This window comes from Rhamphochromis longiceps, linkage group LG6, assembly GCF_057381845.1.
Source record: "Rhamphochromis longiceps isolate RC_006_pf linkage group LG6, R_longiceps_female_GT1.1, whole genome shotgun sequence".
Lineage (NCBI taxonomy): Eukaryota > Metazoa > Chordata > Actinopteri > Cichliformes > Cichlidae > Rhamphochromis > Rhamphochromis longiceps.
In genome coordinates, this window is record NC_140562.1 from 42,647,720 (window position 1) to 42,671,504 (window position 23,785).

A 23,785-nucleotide genomic window follows, 5' to 3' on the forward strand; every position below is an offset into this window, starting at 1 on the left:
GCACTAGCGGGAACACAACGAATATGACTGCACATTTACACCGACATCATCCTAGTGCAAAGACAAGTGGAAGCAGACAAAAAAAAGCAAGCATGCTACTAACTTTAGCCGAGTCATTTAGACAGCCGTTAGCACATGATTCTCCTTATGCTGCTGAGAATATAGCCCAGAAGAAGTGGATAGTATAACTTTTATTTTGGAAAGAGACATTTCTCTGTAATAAACTCTCTTTTCCAAAGATGAGTGATTCCTCAATCAGATACAGGGCTCGCAATATCGCTAGCCCGACGTCCCGGGGCTAGCGATTTTTCCAGTCGGGCTACCAAAATCTATCTCTGTCCTGCCCGTCGGCCTATTGTAGGAAGGAAAAATATATGTCAATGCTTTTGCATTCTTTCGGAAATGTAGCTGGGTTATTATGTCATTGGCATCGGTGAGCCACTGCCAATATGTGACATATTGAAATCGCGTTTGAATTTGCGCTTGTTTTTTGCTTTCACTTTGCAATCGTGCGAACTGTGTATAGAGAGCGACAGCACTGATCTGTGAGTGATGATAATTTGTGCACCAATTCCTCTGACATCGTCTTATTAATCGTTAGCTTACTATGCAAACATGACAAGTGAAATCTCCCGCAGCTTAAACATGTGAGAGGTTGATTGCGCAGAGAATCGCTGAGCTTATGTGAGTGCGCGTGTAAAAGCAGCAGGATATATATTTTAGTTCTGCTGAGCCAAATAAGACGGGTCAGGGTGAAGAAGTGACAGCCAAAGAAAAGCTTACCACAAAACGGAGAAGTTATGACAAATCAGACTATAAGGCAAAAAGAAAGTGCAGCTTTATGGTTTCATGGACAAAATAATTTCTGTGGCTGCAATATGACGAGCTAAATAACCAGGGCTGCACATAAGTGGTCCGCAGGTGCGCATTCGCTGTCAAAATAAAAAACACGCACAAGGGTTAGCGTTAAATTTAAAAACTGTACTTTTGAGTTAAAATATATATTTATAATTTTAATAAATGACAAATTAAAAAGGCATGAACTTTTTTTAATCGAAAAAATATCGAACCGTGACACCAAAGTATCGAACCGAACCGAACCGTGAATTTTGTGTATCGTTGCACCCCTAATATTTACATGTATTTTGGTTAAAAATGGAATAAATTAAAGGCCAGAGAATCGACATCAAGACTATTTCTGTTATGTAAAGAACTATTTTGGAAATTTTTGGAAATTGGCCGCCACTCTGAACATCCATGGTTTGTTTTTGGGGGCGTTTCCAGTTTACACAGTGTCCTGAAGCCCGATAATAATGAGTTGTGTGAAATGAGCCATGTTGCTTATGGTTTAAAACATGTGTAGCGTACAGTCACCAAGACTGGAGAACCACCACAAAAATACCACCGCACCAAATTTACTGTTGCTCCTGCATTAAGGTGAAGGATACATACAAATTATTTTCCAAGACTCTGGAAATTATATGGATAAAATTAGTCTGTTTGTTACCAGGGTCACTGTGGACAACATCGTATGAAGGTATTACGACAGTTGGCCTGGACTCATATGGAGTTCTGGTATATAGGATATAAGGTGAAGTGTCACAGAGTCCTTACCCTGTAATACATCGCTAGCACACATTGTTCTTTAGAAAATATCACTGGATCTAAATTCTTGGATTCAGGGTCTCAGTTCATGCCTGGTATGGAAAGAATTTTGAGTCTTAGCTGTTTGATATATGCAGCTTCTAACTCGTAAAGGTAGCAAACGGTGCCACAGTTTAATGCGATCTTCCTTTGGCCATCCCACACTACCAAGTGTGATTGGCAGTTTTTTTTTTTATTTATTCATTTATTTATTTTTTGTTATTCTTCCTGGAAAGTCCTGAAAATAAGTTTTATTTAAGGATCTTCCTCATGACATATGATGTCACTTACATGCGGTGTGTGTGTGTTTCCTCTCTACAGGCAAGCGTGGGACCTGGCCGTGGACATATGCCTCTCTCAGCTGCCCACCATCATCGAGGAGGGCACCGCCTTCAGAGTAAGTGTGTGTGTGTGTGTGAGAGACAAATAAGCACAGAGCCACTGATGCCTCTGATGCATCATGTTGTTGTGTTTTTTGGCATTAAATGCATGAAGCTTGGAGGCTAGGGGACCTCTAGCATTGATGGATGTCTTTCATCTTGAATGTGTCCAGCACTGACACCTGTAAACAACAAACTATTCTTGTTTGCACTGCAAGTTCGCCACCACCCGCATATACAGCATCTCTATTAATCTCTCAAGCACACTCGCACACACTCATCCCCGGCGGATTACATTGTAAAATGTCAAGTCTAATAACTCAAGTATGAGCGTCAAATAAAAAAATAGTTTCAGAAAGCACTGGCCCTGCACTTTCAGCCGCTCGACTGTTTATTGTTATATTTACTGACGAGGCAGGGGGCCGTGATGGAGATGCTGAGTGTAATGGAAGCGCTCTTCAAAAAAGCTGATTGAGCTGATGATGACTTAACAAATATGGGTCATCGTAACACTTTTTTTGTTTTATTTTTTGTATCTGTGTGAGTCAACAGCGTATCTGTAACACTGTCTTGGTGTATTTTCCCTACAACATCATAAGTGATGTTTTTCAGGGCCTTTGCAGGTGGCCAGTTTCATTGTTGTGATCTTGTAGCTTTGATTGGTTTAAGCAACTAAAGTCTTTTATTGGGTTTTGGCAGCAGAGCTACTTGGTTAGGTTAAAGGAACAAACGTGTTTTAGAAGGTTTAAACAACTGAATTTGTCAGGACTATGAAACAAAATTACTTCGGTTTAAACAACAAAGTGATTTGATTAGGTTCTGGCAACAAAATGTCTTTGTTAGGCTCATGTGACAAAACTACTTGGTTGGGTTTAGGAGAAGATCCATTAGTCAGCTGGAACATCCATTGAGTTGAAGTTTAGTTTTCCAGAAAGAGACCCCAAATTTTATCAAATGTGCCCTTTTGGTTCTGGATGGAGCAGTGGATCTTTTCCAGACTGAGACACGACATGAGATCAGCAAGCCACCGACCATAGTAGGGCGGGGCAGCAGCTTTCCACCTCATCAAAATGGCACTTCTAGCCAAGAGGGAACCAAAGGACAGCACCCTGCGCTTTGCTCCGTGAATGTACTTATCATCCTCTCCCGCTGTACCAAAGAGAGCAAGTAGGGGTTGACAGCTAGTTTCAGGCCAGTAGCCTTGTTCAAAGTGCAGGAAACCACCTCCCAAAAATTTGCCAGGGCAGAGCGGGTCCAAAACATGTGGGTTAGATTGGCATCATCAGACCCGCACCTGTTACAGCGAGGGTCTAAAGTGGGATCAAGCTTAGCTAGTTTGGATTTAGATAAGTGGGCCCTGTGGACTACTTTGAATTGTAACAGGGAATGACGGGCGCAGAGTGATGTAGAGTTTACCAGAGAAAGGTCCCAGACGTCATCTGACATAGATATACCCAACTCCTTCTCTCATGTGGGCTTGAGGCCCACAACGCGGGCTGGGGTTACACTGCACAGTTTGTTATAGATCCGAGACATTACAGCTTTGCCTGATAGTTGCAAATTAAGGAGCTCATCCAGTAAGTTAGCAGCTGGAGCTTCTGGAAAGGACACTGTTTTTAGTATTGTTATAATTAATAACAGTCTTTTACATAAAAGTAAAAAATCCTGCAGCATCATTGCTTATAATGCTGTGGGAACAAGAATGAGCCGACCAACGGTTTTTTCCCATGTTAGGGCTCTTATATGGGAACTCCACCTTCTCTCCACCTGGCCCTGGGAGGTGAGCATCGCTCCCCCAGGAGCAGTTTTCCACACTCACTCCTCCTCCTACTTTCTCTTGCACTTGGGCTAAAAACACTTACCAACACTATAATTGAGCCTCTGAGGACTCCTAAAGCAGATCTGCCTGCTCCGTCTTTCAGGAGCCTTTAATTCCTCTCTGATGTGCTTTGACTCCTTTAGCTCTCTTTGTTGGGCTTTGTCACAGCTGAGTAAAGAAAAAAAAAGGAGAATGTTATTTATGGTAGATTGAGTCTCTGCTCATGTTAATTAACTCCTCTCTAGCACCTGTAAAACACCCCAACAGTCATATTTTATTTCATATGGAACCAAAAATGCCACTCGTGCCCCACATCTTTGTTACTTTATGTAATAACTTTATTTCTTTATGTATTTTTGATATTTCATGGCATTTTATAAATCTTTCTAAAATATCTTTTATGTAATTTGCAGCTAAAAAAGGAAAATTGTGTCATTCATCACAGTAACTACTTTATCAAGGCAACACATTTAAAATCAGTGTTCAGTTTTTAAAAATGTAATAAGTTTATGTCAGTGTAAAGATGTTGGTCCAAAGCAGGAAGCAGAGACCAAATTCAGGACAAAATGATGTTGTGTATGAATTTATTGGGATTTGATGAGCCAGCATTTTGTCGTATTTCTTGTCTTGCAACAACCCAGCTAGTTATTTAACTACATGCCTGTGACGTTAATTTTTAATTAATTTTGACAGCTTCACCCACATTCGCTCATTGGTATACAGTATCACACATTTGTTACACACAGTACTGTATGGCTGTGTCTGTCAAAAGTCTCAACAGTAACAAATGAAAAAAAGTAGTTACTTTAGTAACATCACAGGTGTCATCTTTAAGTAAGCAGCGCTACTTTTCACAATTGTGTCAGTATCTGAGTGTGTAGGGTTATTAAGCTTTGATTATGCTCAAATTAATGTAACCATCCAACAGCGAAGCGCTGATATTTTCCCCTCCCGACATCCATCAGCGGTCTACACGAGGCTGTCGCAATTCAAACACTCTGCGTGATCGAAAACTCTGCGGCCAGCAGCCAATCAATCAGACAATGTGCCATGACAGCAGAGAGAGGAGAGGGGAAGGTGATCATGACAGATCAGGATTTATGTTGTTACTGCAGTGCGGTGTCACTCCTGAGCTCATTATGTTCATGTTTTTATGAAATGATGGGCTTGTAACTGCAGGACTACCTCATTATGAGCGTGTGTGTGTGTGTGTGTCCATTTGAAAGAGAGAGAAAGCTGAAGCAGAATAAATGATTTGAAATGGTGATAAATATTTCATTGCTTCTTGTGTCCACAGCACAGTCCTTTCTTCGCAGAGCAGCTGACAGCTTTTCAGGTGTGGTTGACGATGGGCGTAGAGAACAGAAACCCACCTGAGCAGCTCCCAATTGTACTGCAGGTACAGACGCACACACACACACCTCGACACACACCCACAGCTTTATGAGACTGGAACTGCTGAGGACAAACGGGGGGTGGGGTAAAATGTCTAACAAATGGCCGGGGACAGAACTGAACTCGGGCCACTGAAATAACTAAGCGAGCTAAGGAGGCGCTGCTTTCTGTGCCCACATTTCCATTTAAATGTAGATAATAATTCATAAAAGCAAGACGCTAATTTTCTCCACCTCGCCATTGCAGATAAACCAGTCAAATATAACGAGAAAACTATAGGAAAGGATATAAAAATCCAGCTTTCATATGCAAAACGTGGAACGGAGATCGCAAACCAAAAGAGAGACACTAAAGTAAAAGATGAAGATAAAAATGCTTGAAAAAGACAAGAAAATGAAATGAAATGCAATTATACTTTCAACATGCAATAATAATTCTGTATCAGTATGAGTCTTTGTTTTGCAAATGTCACAGTGCTAACAGGTCTCTTTTAATTTATTACACAACATACTCCTACCTTCAGGTCGTCCCTCTTGCAAATTGAGCTCATTATTTTCAGACCAATTATTATTTTTTTACAAGCCTGCAAGAAAACCTGCGACATGAATGTTGTGTTTTCTGTAGCGCTGAACTTTGTAGAAGCGGCTTGCAGCTCCTCTCTTATTTCACGAGGGGTCGCTACAGCGGGTAGCGCCGAGTTTTTGATTGGCACAATCCAACGAGGCATCAGTGTCTCCTCCCAGGATCAAACCCGGGATCTTGTTAGGCAAACGTGTAAACCACCACACTCTGGAGAGAGTGAAAGGTCCAAGAGTGAAATCTGGGCACGTCCTCGTAGAGTGCATCAGCTGCTGAGTAACTGCGGTCATATGCTTCATTTTCCTCTTCCCACCTCCACCACCACCATCACCCCGCGGGGTTGTACAGTTGTATTATATCACAGTACATAGTAGTGCTATATCACAGCATAGTAGCTGTCCGTGTTGAATGGTAATTTTCTGCTGACTCAGCGCGCTCCCAGCAGCAGCACGTCCATACAGCAGTTCTGTCGGGAGCCGTTAAAAGCTGAGGAAAAGGCAGACTGATCGGCGAGCACCGGGTACAGCGTGTGTGTGTGTTGTTGATGTGGATATAAGAGGAAAGGAGCAGCAGCCTTTGAGATTACACAACATATTGCAGCTGTACACCATAAGGGCAATGTCATCTAGTGTGAGGGCTACTTCCTGCTCCGTGATGTAATTGATGGGCACATAAACAGGTTTTCTACCTATTTAAGTATGCAGTTGCATAAGAATGAAGCTAAAGAGTCGGGTGAATTCTTACAGGATTTACAGTCAAAGGCCAAAATATAATCTGACTCAATTTGAAAAGTGCAAAGAGTGACAAAAAAGATGAGCAACGGGCAGGAAACCATCAATAACGCTCTTTAATGAAATGAGCAAAGGGAGAACAACAGAGCCCAGGAAGCAGTCCTTCATCCTGGACGGATTATTGGAGTTACAATGTTTCCAAGTTGTGACGCTATAGTAACAACAACACACTCAAACACGTGTTGTTGTTTTTTTTAATCTTCTTCTCTATGTATCACCCAAGTGATTCATACCTGCAGGTGCATCATAACGTGACGCAACGTGCGTCGACGTTCATACATACAGCGTCATGAGAGGAAGCGCTTACTCACTGCACCGAAGGGGATGGGAAGCATGTTGTTGCACACATGAGCCGCTCCAGTAAACATGCACACGCACTTTAATGTGTGTGCATGTTTAGAGAATTGCTCAGATATTTATTTGCATAAAATGAGCTTATGATTAGGGCTGTGTGGAATCATAATAACAATTTTATTTGTGTAGCACTCTATAAATTCCTTTCCAACTTTTTTCACTTCCGATACAACGCCCGCGGTGTCTGACGACATTAATCTCCTGTTAAATCACAAAGCTGTATTCCTCACGGTGAGGAAGAGATTCGGACCACCTTGTTTTTCCGTAACGTAACATCAGCTATCAGATAAATGATCTGAACGTACTTGATTGTTTGCTGCTGCTGTTTCTAGTTACGCTTGTTTCTCCTTTCCCTACTGTTGGTCTCGCTGTGAGTGCAACCCCTCACACACTGAGTGGAGCTAAAACAACATAATGTTAATTTGACTGAGTTGACCTCAACATAATATGTTATTTTAAGTGTGACAAAGAGTTTCCACCAACTTTTACACTGAACATAACCAGAGTGAGAACAAAGGGGGAAAACCTCATGGCTGAAAGTATTTCAGGTGGAAAGTACCTCCTAACTATTGAACCCTTGCTGTTAGCTTCCTGCATACTATGTTAGCTATCCTCTTAGCAACTGGAGTCCTGACGAAGCAAGCTAAACTGAATTGTTCCATTGTAACCTGATTAGAGATGGACCGATCTGATATTACGTATCGGTATCGGTCCGATACTGACCTAAATTACTGGATCGGATATCGGAGAAAAATAAAAAATGTAATCCGATCCATTAAATGAGTCATTCCTACTATTCGGTGCCATTTCAGTGTGATCACTCTTCATCAAAAAATACAAAATTTTGAATTATTTTAACATTTCATCTAAAAGAGGGATTTTCAACCTATAAGAAAAATGTATTGGTCCAGCTAAGGATATTATATTATAATATTTTTTAAAATCAAAGTCTTTACCCATGACGTGCCAAATGTCCACCCTGTTACAGGACATTCAATTTTCTATTAATAACTGTTTTGAATACACAGTTATAGTAATATTTACATTTTCTAAAAGCTACAATGTCCCTTTTTAAAATCTGCAAGGAAATTTCATGTTACAGTGCATAGCAATAACAGGGGTGACGGTAACAGGGGGGAGATTTTATGCTAAACTTAGCCATTACTACTAGTATGATGAACAACAAGCTAGTACATGGTGACCACTAAGAACCATTTTTAACATGTTTATTAGCCATATTATAAAAATTACCAAAAAAAATTGTTTCCACTATTAATAAGCGTAACAGGTTGGACGTGTTATGCTTTGCCACAAAATCTTGCTAAAACATTGAAAAAAGGGTTGATTAAAGAGTGGTACTTACTCGTCTTCTTCTTGAAAGTTTTCCCTCCAAAATATGTTACATCCGGGAGTGTCATGTGACTAAAAGAATAATCAGGTGATGTGTTCTATGGAATTCTTATCAGAGTAACAGGGGTGACAGTTGATTCAGGGACACAACATTTTTTAAAGATTTTAAGTATTAAACATGCATTAATAATAAAAAGGAACATTTGATGAGGAACATTAGAAATAAGCCAATCCAGAAATGATGAAAAATTTAGATTTTTTTTTTTTTTTAAGTTATATTTGTAACTGAAGTCGAGCAAGCATGACTGGGGACATAGTACTTTAGTGACTTGTGCTAAAATAAAAGTAATTTACTTTTAATGTATTTATCCTGTGTATATATCAATGTGTTCTATGGTAGAGGGGGGTTAAACATACAAGAAAATGGTTTAGAAATAAGCATTAGACAAGTTTTACACTAAATATACCATATTATGTCATTAGGACTCAAATGGCACCGAATAGTAAGAATGACCCAAATATCACGAAAGCACCTCACAAAACTTGCAACACGCCGTAACTTGCCTCAGAACATTAGCACGTCGGAGCAGTATGCATCACGTGATAGAGCGGCTGTGGCATGCGGGACCTGTCGGTGGTCTGGATAGCATGTGGAGCTTCGCTAGCAACCTGGCATTTCATCTCCGACAAAGTTATCCCGAGAGAAGTAAAGCAAGTGTGTAAGTCCATCTCTGAATGTAAAGCATTCCTGCGTTAAGCTTAACAAGCGACTGCCTCTCGCTCTCCGGCTGCTACTTCAATCGTGAAACTGCTTAATGATCAGCTGATCGGCTTTTCTGTCGCGAGTCTGTCTGTCTTGTTTGTTTTTGGCCCACTTTGCACCAGAAAGAGGAAACCAGCGGCTGAACAACAGCAGCACGTTTAAGCTTGATCAGCTGTTGTTAGAATTTATTTAATATTACTTTCTACTCGAGGATCTTTTTCTACGTAGCTGACGCTGGTAACTGTGCAGGGGCGGATCTAGCAAAGTTTAGCCAGGGGGGCCGATAGGGCATTAACAGGGAAAAGGGGGCACAAAGACATACTTTTCTTTCTTATTCTCATTTAAAATGTCGAGCTTTTAATAAATAATTATTTGACACCCAAAGTTTTAATTTGATGTAAAATGAATAGAAGTCAATTACTGTATATAGTGACTATTAAGTCTAATATATACACCCTAGTAAGCTATAGTACTTTTTCCTTTGGGAAGGTACCATCTGTGCAGTCTGCAATTTTGTTGAAGAAAGATGTTGAATCTATTTAATATTTCTTGAAAAATAATTGATTTCTGTGCATTTTTTTCACACTTCATCAAATTAAGGTTGATTACGTCGATTAAGCATCATGAGGTGGAGCGTGAGGGGTGGTTCCCTATTTTTTATTTTTTTATTTTTGTTGTTGCTGGGAGTTGGAACCCTATTAGTTAGGTTTCTTAATATTTACGCTAAGTACTCTTTAAAATACCAGAATAGTGAGGATGGTGTAGGTTTATTAGATTGATCAGTATTGCTGAACTATGAAATATTTTTTTTGTATACAGGTATAACAGAATAGCTTTAGTGTAGTTGTTGTTTTAAACTTGAGTATGAACTTGCAGACTTGCAAAATGCAGCAAGATATTTAAAAAACAGTTTTGTTGATTAAAAAACACTATATCGGATTCATATCGGTATCGGCAGATATCCAAATTTATGATATCGGTATCGGTATCGGACATAAAAAAGTGGTATCGTGCCATCTCTAAACCTGATCCAGCTCTTCAAGTCCTAATTGGACAGATATCAAATCTAAATACTAGATCGGTAAATTAATTGCAATAATCAATAACAAACTTCCATCCATAGACCTATAAAAAGTACTAATGATTTGGCCAAACTGATGCATTAAGGAAGGCTGTTCCAAAGTTGAGCACCTCAAAAGCATGGCCTAATTGTAAACAATGTTAAAGATGGCTGTAGCTTCTGAGTGCCTTAAACCTGCTGGCAGGGGCGACTCCTGGGTGTGCAAAGACTTGCAGTTGTCTAGCACCGTACAGAAAACGACCCTTGGATTCTTTTCTCTCTGCCCTCTGTGGAAACTGCCCTGATGACTTTATTGGGCTCAATCAGTAGTTTTAGGTTACATTGAAGAAAAGATTAAGTTCGTTTTTGAATTATGGTTATTGTTACAGTCATTAAGGAAGGATAGTCAAGGGTGTGTTGTGTCCGTGACTTCACTGTTAGAGCTACTGCTCATTCGTCGCGTCCGGGTCCAAAGAGATGGCGGTGGGGAAATTGCTCAGTTCCTGGCTTCATTATGAGACTTCACTAATTAGTGGGTGATGTCACCATGCTATGACCATTTTTACACTGACTATGCATCTAAAAATATATAGAGAATTGGGAAAGGGGTGGGGACTGGATGAGGAATGAGATTTTTTTTTCCTTTAAACCGAGATCAGGAGGATTTCTTTAGTATTTTTGCCAGGTGGCTTTTTTCCTTCCTGCAGAGCACGCGCCTGCGTCACACACTTCCTTGTTCCCACACACTTCCTCAGAGTTGAAGGCATCCCTGGTCCGGTCTTTCCCGGATCTGTTTCTGTGGTCACACCCTGCGGGTCGAAGGCACGGAGGAAGTCATTAATACATTATGATTCCCTGGAAATTTCTTAATGTATGTGTGTGTGTGTGGGTGTGTATTCCTGGGTTCCTCCATATGCTTGCTCCCACACACACTGCAGGGTGGTCACATGGGGATGGACCAGTGTCCAGCCTTCACACAGGCTTTGTGGCACACTGCACATAATGTTAGTCCAACCAAACATACACGCATACAATTTGAGCGCTTAACATTTGCGTCCTTAAAATACTTCTACTTGGCCAAAACCGTTACATCGTGATCCCGTTTGGCATCTCTGCTGCTTTGGGTTTTTCTTGGCTCAGAATCGGCCTGTGGGGCTGACTGCACGCGGCAGTAAGCATGATCGCAGCATACAACAGCGGCAATGAGTTCATTGGACAGAAATCTGTGCATGTTCCTGTTATTTTTGTCTCTTTGGTAAAAAACAAACAAAACAAAAAACAATTCAAATGAAACCCCAATTAACAACAAAAGAATGCCAATTACATCATTCAAAAGGGTAGGGGATTTTCCTTTGGGGCTTAAGTGGCTGCCAAAATTTCTCTGCAGGGAAAAAAAAGCCCAATCAGGTATTTACCCGTACCAGTATCGCAGTAAGATCTCAAATAACATGGCAGCCAAGAGGACGCACCCTGCCGCCCACTCATGAAATCTGGTGCCAGTGTGTTAGCAGTACTGGTGGGAGAGCCACCTGTTTTACTGCACCTCTACGACATTTCTGCTCTTGTTCTTCCTCCTCCTGCTACTTTAATCTTAGACTTCCTCTCAGTTCAGAGGCGGCAGCATCGACCTTTGACCTCTGCTCTCTTTCAGGTCCTCCTGAGTCAGGTGCACCGGCTGCGTGCTCTGGACCTGCTCGGACGGTTTCTGGATTTGGGACCCTGGGCCGTCAGTCTGGTGCGTTTTTGCTATGAATGTTTAAAAAAAATAACAATCGCAACCCTCCATCCTGTGCTCAGCACTGGAGGCAGGGAGCGCCACGTGTCCTTTAAACACATGCCTCTCATAGCTTACATCATTATCTCTCTATTAAAAGGAAATATGAAACTGAGTTTGTTTTCACTGATTTAGAGGTTTGCAAAGCTCGACAATATTCACTTTTGTAAACGTATCCAAGACAGAAAAAAATGAAGAATCTAAGACTTGTGTCAGGATGTGCAAAATATCTGTTATGCAATTTTTTTAGGTTTTAAAAACACTATGACAGCTGAATATTAGGTTATTGTTTAGATTTCTTGCATTTTGAAATGGGCAGTGGACCTGGCTGTACTAGTTAGCATGCTGCTAGCAGTTTGTCTTCTTTTTTGTTAATTTATTTATATTTTAAATAGGATATTAGTGTTTTTAGTGGATTAAAGTCAGGTGCTGCTGCCCGTCACTGAGGAGAAAGCAGATACATCTGAAGACTGAATGTAAAACCATCAGCTGTATGCTTTTTTTAGTTACACGTATAACACCAGATTATTATCTTATTATGAACAGGACGCTGCTGCATCTGTAAAACCTCCAGTGAAAATCTTTTTAGAATTTAGCATTTGTAATTCAGATCAATATAAGTTTAAGATTAAAATCCCAAAGTATGGTGTTTTTGCTGTTGGATAGTTTATTTAATTGGATATTGTATAATAGCCAAATTGTTAGCACGCTCCTCGAAAAGAGGATCTCTCGTTCTTTTAGCTGGAAGGTGAAATAAGTCCAAAGCCAGGTTGTATTTTCAACAAGTCTTTCGGGCTCCCAGCTTGTGCTCGGCTACTTTTCATTCTGGTGTTCGCCTTGACTTTTGTAAACCACAGGTGCGTCTCGGCCTTCACACTTGGACGGTCAGGTTCAACAGCAAAGCTTGACCCATAACGGTAACATCAATACAGCTTTATAAACACCAGCGCTCCGTGTTTGCCTGTTCTGTGTTTCAGGCCTTGTCCGTGGGGATCTTCCCCTACGTGTTAAAGCTGCTTCAGAGCTCAGCCAGAGAGCTGCGGCCGCTGCTGGTTTTCATCTGGGCTAAAATCCTCGCTGTGGACAGCGTACGTAAAATCACACTCTCACACTTCAAAGTCCAGTTTATTCTATATTATTATATTTATTTTCATAGACTGAAAAAGGTTCATTTACTTGAATTAACTTTTTCCTTGTTTCCTACAATAATTTATCTGATTTAACTCCTCCGACACTTTTTGAAGATGTTTGAATCAGACGCAGACTTTGATCTCGAGCTTCACTGCTCGTCACTTTGTTTCATGTTACAGACGAAAAACATGATAAACCCTGAAGTACAGAAGCAGCTTGTGGCATTGGAAGAGCTTTCTGGCGCTGATGAAATAATTAGGAGTAATCTAGGATTTACATCTCAATTCTGCCATGTTTCATATTTTAGTCCCTGCTCGGGGCCGTACGCTCCTGCAATAATAACATTTATAATCAGTATTCATGCAAAGTTTTGAGGCTCTGCTTGAAAGAAACAAACATACCCCATAATATATCTGCTGTGAAGTCTCCACCATCTTCTCCTTCTTTCTGTTTCCACAGTCATGTCAAGCTGACCTGGTGAAAGACAATGGGCACAAGTACTTCCTGTCAGTGTTGGCTGACAATTACATGCCTGTGAGTATCCGCCATCGTCATCAAGAAAGCAAAATCCTGTTTAAATATTCCAGCTGGGAGTCTTGAAGTGGACTTCTGTTATTTTTTATCTGGTGTTACTCCTTTCATGTAATTTCTCAACCAGCTGCTGTACTTCACTCCTTTAATGTTCTTGTTCTGAAAACAGTGTTTAAACTCTTCAGTCTCTCTAGTAAATTTTCTGCCTAAATGAAGGATCCACCTCTTAAGAAACAATAATAGTCTGTAGTAACACTAAAAATATGCCTGTTGTCTTTAGGAATAAGTTATTAATACAAGCGAAAATTCCATCAATATAATATTAGTTTCATCTTTTTATTGTGACTTCTCGCCATTTCCCTTTTTTCAGAGTTTTCATGACATTGCGTTATTATAGAAATTGACATTTATTTACTGAGTTCAATTATAAAATTAGGAAACGGTTCCGATGCGCTAACGATCAGACACGTTTTTCATTGTGTTTTTTCTATAAGTTATCTAAAAAGTTACTGTTTTGATATCGATATGCAAAAACACAGAGCAAAGTGACCCGGAAAGAGTCACGTGATCCATGTTTGATGGCAAAATAATTTGCTAACTGCTAATCAGTTAGCTCTTAATGACAAATGTTTGTTCCTCATCTCCAAACTTCATCTTTAGTCAACTCAGTCCTCTGTGTAGTGGCATGAGAGGAACACGTGATGACTCTTATCCTTCTTTAACTTGAAACCTGATATTGAACTTGACCCTGGTCAAGCCCTATAAATTGAAGCGGTCAAGCGGAGAATGTCAGTGAAGTTGCTTTGCTTGGAGCTGTATCTCTGGCCTCTAAAAGGAAACCATGAAAGTTAATGTCGACCAGGTGCACAAAAATCTGAGCAGTCTGAATCCTGAATATTTTGCTCACCTTGCTGTCTAAAATTTTGTCCCTGTTTAATATGAAGATTTTCCACTCGCATATTAAAGTATAATAGGTCCACTTTATCTTACTGCTTCACAACAAATTAGTTTAAGATAAACGAGAAACGTAGAGTGGAAGTGACGTAAAAACGTAATTCTGTCCTTTTCCCTGTTTCAGGCTGAGCATCGGACCATGGCTGTCTTCATTTTAGCTGTTATAGTGAACAACTATACCACAGGGCAGGTAGGAGGATGTCTGAACACGTCGCTGTCTGTTTGCTTGCTAGAAATCCAAATAGGCGAACATATTCATTCACTTCCCTCAACAGAACGGCGCCTTCTTTCGGGGCCAGCCGTCACTTTGAAAGATCACTCTCTCGTCTATTGTGTATTTCTGGGAGATATTGGTTATGTGACAGTTTTGTCACCCACAGTCACCTCTGCAATCTCCGTTTCCGTCCCACAGCCACCTCTGCGGTGACACTTTATCACCGCAGGTGTCACTTCGGCCTGCTGCTGGCGTCCGGTGTTCAATCCCAGAAGCCTTTTGTGTCTGACGCTAATCAAACGTCCAGGGGTGCGATGTAGGGATGTAGCTCGTCATTTCATGGAGTCGACACGCACGCACGCACTTCGTGACACTCTATTCCACAAAGAAATATTCCACCATCATTCCGTTTCGCTCCTGCTCCTGGTCTCTGTGGTTATTTTTCTGTCTAGTTGTGAATGTTATTTGACTCATTCATTTCTCCTCTACTCCTCCCTGTCTCGACATTACAGTATATAAATGTGACAAATCATAAAAGCTGTATGTGCTCTCAAGCTCAGAAACAGCCATTCTTCTCCGGTATCCCTGTGTCCTTAGCACGCCTACCTCTCTCACAGGTCTGTGTAAATAATAGATGATCCTCAGCATTACACTGAGACTCTCTGCCTGCTCCACATCTCCATTATTTATTCCTCTTCCTTTCAACAACAGCGCTCATTACTGCAGTTTCGCTGTTGCGAACATGTCACCGAGCCATGGTGTCTTAATATTCCAGCTCTCTGGGTTCAGCTGGGAGGATCCATCAGAGCCGAGAGAACGATGAGAAACATTAGGGGTGGGGAGGGTTACGCTGTGTAGCTGCTGACAAATGATGCGCTGTTATGATGCCTCAATTTGTTGGAGACGAAAGAAGATTTTCTCCCCCTCTCGTTTATTGCGGTTCGTGTGTGTAAGAGAGGTTGAATTTTCAAGAAAACTTGAGAAGTGACACATTTACTAGATCTTTGCATAATCACACGGGTCTTTTAAACTGCACAGAGAAGTCAGACTGTACTTTGAAGTTATATTTGGTATATTTGGCTTCTTTGTAATTTCTTTGTAATTTACAGAACTCCCATAAACGCATCATATGCAGGCAGCTGGTTGGTCAGCTATTTGCAGTTATGCAGCAAAAAAATATGCAGACCAAAAATTCAAGCAAAAAAAATGAACAACCAACTTTTTTCCTAGATCCAAAAGATTGCTGTCCTCCTTTTACTCTACTGTGACCACTCACCGTTTCAGGGTTGCAGTGAGGCTGGATCCTGCAGGTCTCAGCAGGGGTGGGGCTTCCTGGATGGGGAACCAGTCCATCACATGACTAACAGTGACAGATGGGCGACCACAATCACTAACACCTGGAGCTAATGGCAATTTAGAATCTTCAATTAATCTAAAAATCATGTAATGTAATACTACTACTACTACTACTACTACTACTACTACTACTACTACTACTACTAATAATAATAATAATAATAATAATAATAATAATAGTGGCAATATTAGTATTAAATCCTTTCTGAGTGCTGGATGTCTTTTTAAAGAAAGACCTGTCTAACAGTACCACATATACATTATACAACACTATATTATACTTGTGAATAAATCTACTCATAAATATACTTTTTAAAACTTTCCAATGTAACTTCACAGGCTTTTGTAATTAATTCCATTTGTAGGCAGCAAAATATTTAATTCCTGTTCTTACTACTGCCGGACATTGTAACACTGTGATCAGATCCAGTGGGGTAGTTAATGAATTAGTACCACCGTATAATCCTGCTTGTTTGAGAGTGCTAAGGAGCATTGTCCCACTTTTACATATAAGAGTCATCGATGTGGTAGGAATGAATCATACGTGATAAAAAGGCCGTGCACTGTGATGCAAAGAGTCACGAGGCTTCAAGGTTGAGAAGAAAGTACGCTTAGAAACAGTGTCGCTAAAACTGAACTGTGAAAAACAGTGACGGACACGTTTCCATGTTCCACGTGTGCTTTAGAATAAAGTCTAGTACGCCGTCAGAGTCCTGGGTATTATAACAATGAATCATTTGTGGAGATGAAGGGTTTGAACGTGCACTGTAGGTTGGGTAGTTTTATCTTGTACTGTTGAACATTTGAACTACACACAGACAGGCTAGCAGATAGTGACCGTTTGTGTGTGAGAAACGACAGGGAGTCTGTCGTGTTATTAATGATAGTTCAGCATTTGAAAAAGTCTGTGAAAAGAAGAAACGCGACAGCAGCGGAAACGAGAGAGAGAACACTTGTTAGTGCTCTGACAAAAAAAATCCATCAAAAAGAAACTTTATGATGATTTTAAATAAAGCCGCCAGCTTCCCTCTCGTGCTTTGGACCATCTGAAAACTTGGTAACCAATTACCTTTTGTTCACAGATGATTTTTTTAAAGCCCAAATGGGTTGAAAGGAAAAAGTCATGCTGCCACAGAGCTCATCATCTTTTTGTCCATCACACAGTGTGAGGTTACAGGTTAGTGGTTATTAACTGGCTAATGAGCTACAAGTCTGCTCCCAGCTTCACACCTGTGCGCTGCTCGAGATGACTGCAGATATTGTATTTTATTAGATTTAGCGGGATGGTTATTGTTAACCACCACAGTCCAGCGTCTCACGACGAATCCAAATGAGAGTAATTCAGTGATGTTGTTTCAGCTCCCACGGTTCTGTCAGTCTTTCTCAAATCCATCAGATATACTCATCTGCAGGTGCGCCCGCTTTTATAACCAAAAGCTTCACATCTGTGCATCTCATGCACTCATCACTCATTCTGCATCGCTCCTTCTCTCCCCTCCAGGAGGCCTGTCTGCAGGGCAACCTGATAGCAAACTGCCTGGAGCAGCTGTCAGACCCCCATCCCTTGCTCCGCCAGTGGGTGGCTATTTGCCTGGGACGCATCTGGCAGAACTTTGACCCGGCGCGTTGGTGTGGGGTTCGCGACAGCGCCCACGAGAAGCTCTACACTCTGCTTTCAGATCCTATTCCAGAGGTGAGACGTCAAGTGTTGCACGCGTTGTGTCTAATACAAGAAAGTCTTTAGAGATGATTAAGACGTTCGTTTGAGGAAAAAGGAAGAGCAGCACAGCTTAATTTCCAAAATATGCATAACCTTCAGATTTAGTTCTTCAACTTAAATTAAACCAGATTTTTAGACAGATTTTCATGTTCTAAGAAATGTTACCTTGAAACTTCTGCCCTGATTCTAGTTTCAGTAAAAGTCCTGTCGACCTGTTGTTGCAGGCTAGAGACCTACACAGGATTCAAGGGAAGTGCTGAAAGTTAGTAGTAATAGCAATTTCTTAACTTCTTTCCAACACATGAAGAGTTTTCCTTTCTTCAGAGGCTGTGCCGAGTGGATCAATTAACTCAATTAACTGACTTTATTGTGAAGCATATTGTTAGTTGCTCGGACCAGTGTAACCTGGACAGGGTTTAACTGATGGCCTGCAGCCAGTGAAACCTCGTGTCAGTTAGGATGATTGACCAGCTGCTGTTTGTTTAACTGTGTTTCCTCCAAACTGCCTCAAGGAGCTCTCACTCACATTTAGTTTTTTGTGTTGGGGGGATTTTTGCTGTCAGTAGAATATTTCACAGGTTGTTTCACTTGAATTAGTGACTAAAAAGGTCAGTGTGCAAATACGTATTACACGATTCAGCCCAAGAAGCCTCGTTTGTTGTTGTCGTTTTTTAATGTGCTGATGAAAAAAAACAAGACATTCCAGTAGATCAGTTTCTGGGTGACATTTAAACACAAAATCTGTATGACAAACATTAGCTGGTGACCACTGGCTAACATCTGGAGTCCAACAGACCCTCTGCTGTCACAGCAGCACCTGTAGATACTCAATCTGCCACTGCCAAAGCATCGGAACCACGAGGTCGCAGAATACGCAGATCGGTCTCTGCATGCATCAGAATATTTTGACTTCTGCTTGAGTTTTTCATTTGGACGAGTCTTAGAAGAGTTGTATAAGAAAAAGGCATCTCAACTAAAACTATAGTCTAGAGTGCAGCTAAATAAAGAGAATATTTTAAGAGTTTGGGGCTTTTTACTTTTGAAATGTAATATCAGTGGTCAGTCAGGGAAAAAAGAAAAGACTTTTCAGACTTCCCATTACAAAACTCAAAAACAAAGTTTTTTGTAAGAAATAATAAAGAAAGAAAACAATGTGGACAGGAAATGAAAAGATTTCCCTTCCTTTCATTTAAAGACATTTTTCTCTGAACTCTTACATCATGAAGCTTCTCAAAAATATTCCGATGTCCAAGATGACAAATGTCTTAAATTTATAATAAGACATTTTTATTGATATTCCACAGTCTGTAATTTTAACTGTTCAGTTGTTTTACTGTGCCGGTGTTTTTAAATCTGTCTCTTCTTAGAAGTCATAAAAATAAACATGAAATTATAGAAAAATCACAAACAGACCATGAATGTATTTATTTGGCTCTCCACAGTTTGGACTGATGCGTGGTAACAAATGTTACTAAACACTGGGCCAAATGTCTTTATTTTCAGTGCCTCCTGAGTCACAAATGAGCGATGGTGTCAGGAGTTTGTCCACATCAGATGTGGGTCCAGTCACATGCTGTGAATTCTCCGGACCATTATTATTTTTGACTTTGTTCTAGGAAGCTAGCAGCTTAAAAACTGAATTAGACATCTGCGTTTTTGCACACCTCCAGGTGGAGTTGAGAAAACTTCAGGGATGCAGTGTGTTTGTTAGAAAAGGTTTAAAGCATGTTTGTTTTCTGCGGGACTGCCCTGCTCAGTGCACTCGCTCAATCTTTAACACCAGCCCACGCTGGCTTCTGTCTGACTGGGTCATGAGTGGACCAGAGGGACAGTGAGTCTGAGTTTGCCCTGAAGTTCACCAAGACACTCGGTGCCCCCTGTTCACACAAGCCACACGGGGAACATCTGTTCCTGGCTCAGTAACGGCGTCCTTCCCAGCGCAGACAGCTGCTTTGGCTGTGGGCTTGAAACTGAGGTCTGCAGACAGCATCTGTGACCCACACATGTTCTGTTGGTTTGTTCAAGCCCACTGAAAGCTCCAACTGACTGATTCTGATCAAACTGTGGCGAAATTGTGCATTCACAGATAGGTTACTGCGTTTTAAAGCTCTCCTTGTGTTAAATTCAAACATTATTTGTGTTTTGATAGTTGCTTTGCTCACGTTGCACAGCCACATCGTAAGCAGGCAGTTCTCTTTTGAGGACAAGACCCTGTGAAATAAAATTATTCAACAAAATATTCTACTTTTATTTTTGGGTTGTAGCTGGGGAAATGAATTCAGGAATTAAAGTCAATTTTTTTTAAAACTCTGAAGAGATGGGAACACGTGCCCGTGTATGCACAGAGGCTTCTGGAAGTAGGTGAAGATGCACAGAGGTGAGTGACTGTGCAAAGAGTTTAATTACGTTTAAGCAAAAGTCTGAGGGGACAGAACTGAGATGGCATCTAAAATCGTACATGGCTCTGCAACCCACAAACACACAGATATGCAGACAAAATCCTCAATCAGAGCTCACTCGAGCTGAGGAAAAACATTCCTCCTACGCCTGCTCCTCCATTCAGAATAATGTTTATCAAGTTAATCTAAGACCATTTTAAAAGGAAAGCACCCCTTTAGTAGCACATGTTTTAATTTTATTTAATTAATTTATTTTTTTATGAATGGATGATGTCTCATATCTCCTTGTTCAACACAGTCTCGTGACAGTTGTGAAATAGCCATGAATTCAAATCTGTTGATTCATGTTCTTAAACACAAAATTTCCAGCTTGATTGTCAGGTCTCTCCCGTCCAACATAACCATTTATTCCTGCCTAGTCTATTCTATTCTATTCTATTCTATTCTATTCTATATGTACTGATTCCTGTCTATTTACACAAAACCAATGTTTTCCATTTATTAAAGGTAGGGTCTGGAATTTCAAACAGCCGTGTTCGTTTGGAATAAGATTGTGGTTTGGGGGAAAATACAATTGTTTTTTTTCTTTCCTGCTTTGTCTAAACTAAAGTTGTGCTGCAGACAGAAAATATATTTCCAGTTGAAATGCACGACATTCAAATTTGTGACTATTTTCCTTTGTGTTGTGAGACGAGACTGCTTTTTATTGTTGTCGGGATCTTTTATGTTCCGTTTCTGACAACATCCAACAACTCTTATATAACCTATACTCACCTTTCACTTTGTTAAGTACACCATTTGAAATGCTTGCTAACCCAAATATTTAGTCAGCCAGTCACTTGGCGGAAACTAAATGGATTTAGGCATTAGGCACAGTGAAGACGACCTGCTGAAGTTTGAAGTGAGCGTCAGAATGTGAAAGAAATGTGATTTAAGTAACTTTGAATGTGGCATGATTGCTGGTATCGGACGGGCTGGTCTTAGTGTTTCAGACACTGCTGAGCTGCTGAGATTGACTCACCATAACAGTGAGTTCACTGCACTCATATATCCTCTACATTCACTTGATCTCGATCCGGTAACACAACTTTGGCATGTGGTGGAGCGGGAGATTCTCACTGTGTATTTTTTAGCCATGTGATGCTATCAAGTCGTTGTGGACAAAATCCCTGAGAAATGTTTTCATAACCTCATTGAATCTGTGCTAAGACGGTCCTGAAGGCAAATTGTCTAGTGAGTGTATATGACATGTTGCATTTTCCTGTAACTATTGTCTTAAAGATTACCTTGGATTTTCTGATTTTAATCAGCTCTTGCTGAAGTGAATTATGAAATGTTCATCTGAACTGTTTGAGCTGAACCTCTTTAATTGGAGCAAACTGCAACAAAGTAACATCTGTTTATTTTAGCATCACTGCAGCTGTGTCCTGAAATCTAATCGCCTCCAAATAAGCTAACCAAATATTCATTCTTGTGTGGTAATAAGGTTTGGTTTGTGAATCCGATCCCTGATGGGAAATTCCTTTTGGGCAAAGCAGGTTTAGATTAAAAATCCAATGAGGCAGCGTAGAAAAAGTAATGAGTTAGTGATACAGGTCAGCGAAGCATCCAGCATCTCTGAATTTCATACTGGTGCAGTGAGAGAATATTGAACTATAATTACCTCTAAAACTCTTCCCCACTGGTTCCACAAGACATTAAAATATTTTTGTATCAGTTTGCTGAGGAAATATTTGGTTTTCGGGGTAAACGGCCGAACCCCAAAATCACTGTCAGGTAAAAATAAATAGAAAGCTAGAGCTGCAGCGTTTACTGTGGAGACTAAACCACAGCGAAGCCAGCTTTTAACTTTTAACATCATTACTGAACGAGGAGGAGAGAAAGCTCAAGGTGTTGTGTGGGTTGTGCTGTTGCAGGTGAGGTGTGCAGCTGTCTTTGCTTTGGGGACGTTTGTGGGGAACTCTGCTGAGAGGACGGACCACTCCACCACCATCGACCACAACGTGGCCATGATGCTGGCCCAGCTCATCAACGATGGCAGCCCTGTGGTCCGAAAGGTTGCTACAGCACGCAGACAGACACTTGCATAAAATATAGTTGCAAACTGATAAATGTAGAAATTGGGAATTTAAAAAAATGTGCAAAAACAGCAGAAGGACATAAAACTAGGCCTAGAAAGACGAAAGAAAGTGTACTTTATTGGTCCCCATGGGGAAAATCCCTCTCTGCATTTAACCCATTCACTCAGTGAAGCAGTGGGCAGCCACTGGGCGCCCGGGGAGCAGTGTGTAGGGACGGTACCTTGCTCAGGGGTACCTCAGGGTAGCTGTTCAGGGGAATCGAACCCCCGACCTTCCGATCATGGGGCCACCACTCTACCTACTGAGCTATCCCTGCCCTAAACTACACTTCTACTAAGATCACTGGTGTACTGGTGCATTTGAGATGATTTAATTCCATGAAATAATCCACGGCCTGTGTGTGGCCTGCTGGGTATTGATAAGTTCCTGCACTTGGCTGCTCTTTGTTACTTGTGAAACTAGAAATTTTAATTTTTTTAAACAACATTTCATATTTCAAGATAACCAGACAAAAACCCAAAAAGTCTGTTTGTTTAAGAGTTGCTAACAAATGTGTCTTGAGAAAAGACAGCAAGAGAAGATTGTAGCGTTTGCTTTTTGTTTTGTGGCAGGTAAAAGATCCAAAAATAAACCAATAAAAACATCTGAATTAGAGGACTTAGCTCCTTTGTTACCTTACACCTAAAACAAACGGAACGATCATCATGGTTGATGCTGTCTTTTTTGCATATGCATTTGGCAGGAGCTGGTGGTAGCACTCAGTCACCTGGTCGTCCAATATGAGAGCAACTTCTGTACTGTTGCCCTCCAGTTTATTGAGGAAGAGAAGAACTACTCCGTGCCGTCACCGGCCAACACCGCGGGTATGTGATCAGCAGTTCCTTTAATCAGAGTCACTGTGTCAGATTTTAAGCATGTGGGATTTGTACACGCGTAGGACAAAACCTAGTTTGAGATTTTCATTGTGTTATTATCTGAATGACCCTTGACCCAGAATATGACTTTTTTATAATCATTTGAATAAGGTTGATGTTTCCTGTGATACAGATCGGGCTTAATTTACAGGATATTTATGTATCAGTGGTAAGAGATCAAATTTAGCAGCGGTCAGAGGATTGAAAGCTGAAGTCATACCTCTCCTGTATGCAGGTGTGTGCAGGGAGAGTGGGTCGACTGGGATGAGTGAGTTTATGTAGAGTCAATTTGAATTTCTTGTTTCCATTTTTTATGGCTCGATTTAGGACGAAGAGAAGGTGAAATGGCAAATCACTATTTTTTTTTTTCTTATCTTAAGGCAGAACTGTTGTCGCGTACATGGCAAACATGTGTACAGCTGTTTACTGAGAAATTAGATTTGGACTTGAGTCAAAATTCTCAAAGGTTCTTAGTCAGAAACGCGAAACCACTTAAACAGTTTTTTAAGTTGTTATTTTAGGTTATGAAGTTCCCACAATGATTGAGTTGGGTCAGACTGGGAAACCTAATCATTT

The 23,785-nt window shown here is 40.7% G+C and overlaps 1 protein-coding gene across 4 annotated transcripts in view; it reads left to right on the forward strand.

The window, feature by feature from the left end:
- rptor (regulatory associated protein of MTOR, complex 1) overlaps positions 1-23,785 on the forward strand; it is a 217,397-nt gene that overhangs the window by 138,030 nt on the left and 55,582 nt on the right. For all 4 annotated transcript variants that reach the window (XM_085410820.1, XM_085410819.1, XM_085410821.1 and 1 more), the window contains exons 11-19: positions 1,966-2,041; positions 5,141-5,242; positions 11,787-11,870; positions 12,887-12,997; positions 13,500-13,574; positions 14,650-14,715; positions 17,597-17,788; positions 22,131-22,271; positions 23,038-23,158. In XM_085410820.1, coding sequence (XP_085266946.1) covers positions 1,966-2,041; positions 5,141-5,242; positions 11,787-11,870; positions 12,887-12,997; positions 13,500-13,574; positions 14,650-14,715; positions 17,597-17,788; positions 22,131-22,271; positions 23,038-23,158 — 968 coding nt within the window. The remainder of the gene's footprint in view (positions 1-1,965; positions 2,042-5,140; positions 5,243-11,786; positions 11,871-12,886; positions 12,998-13,499; positions 13,575-14,649; positions 14,716-17,596; positions 17,789-22,130; positions 22,272-23,037; positions 23,159-23,785) is intronic.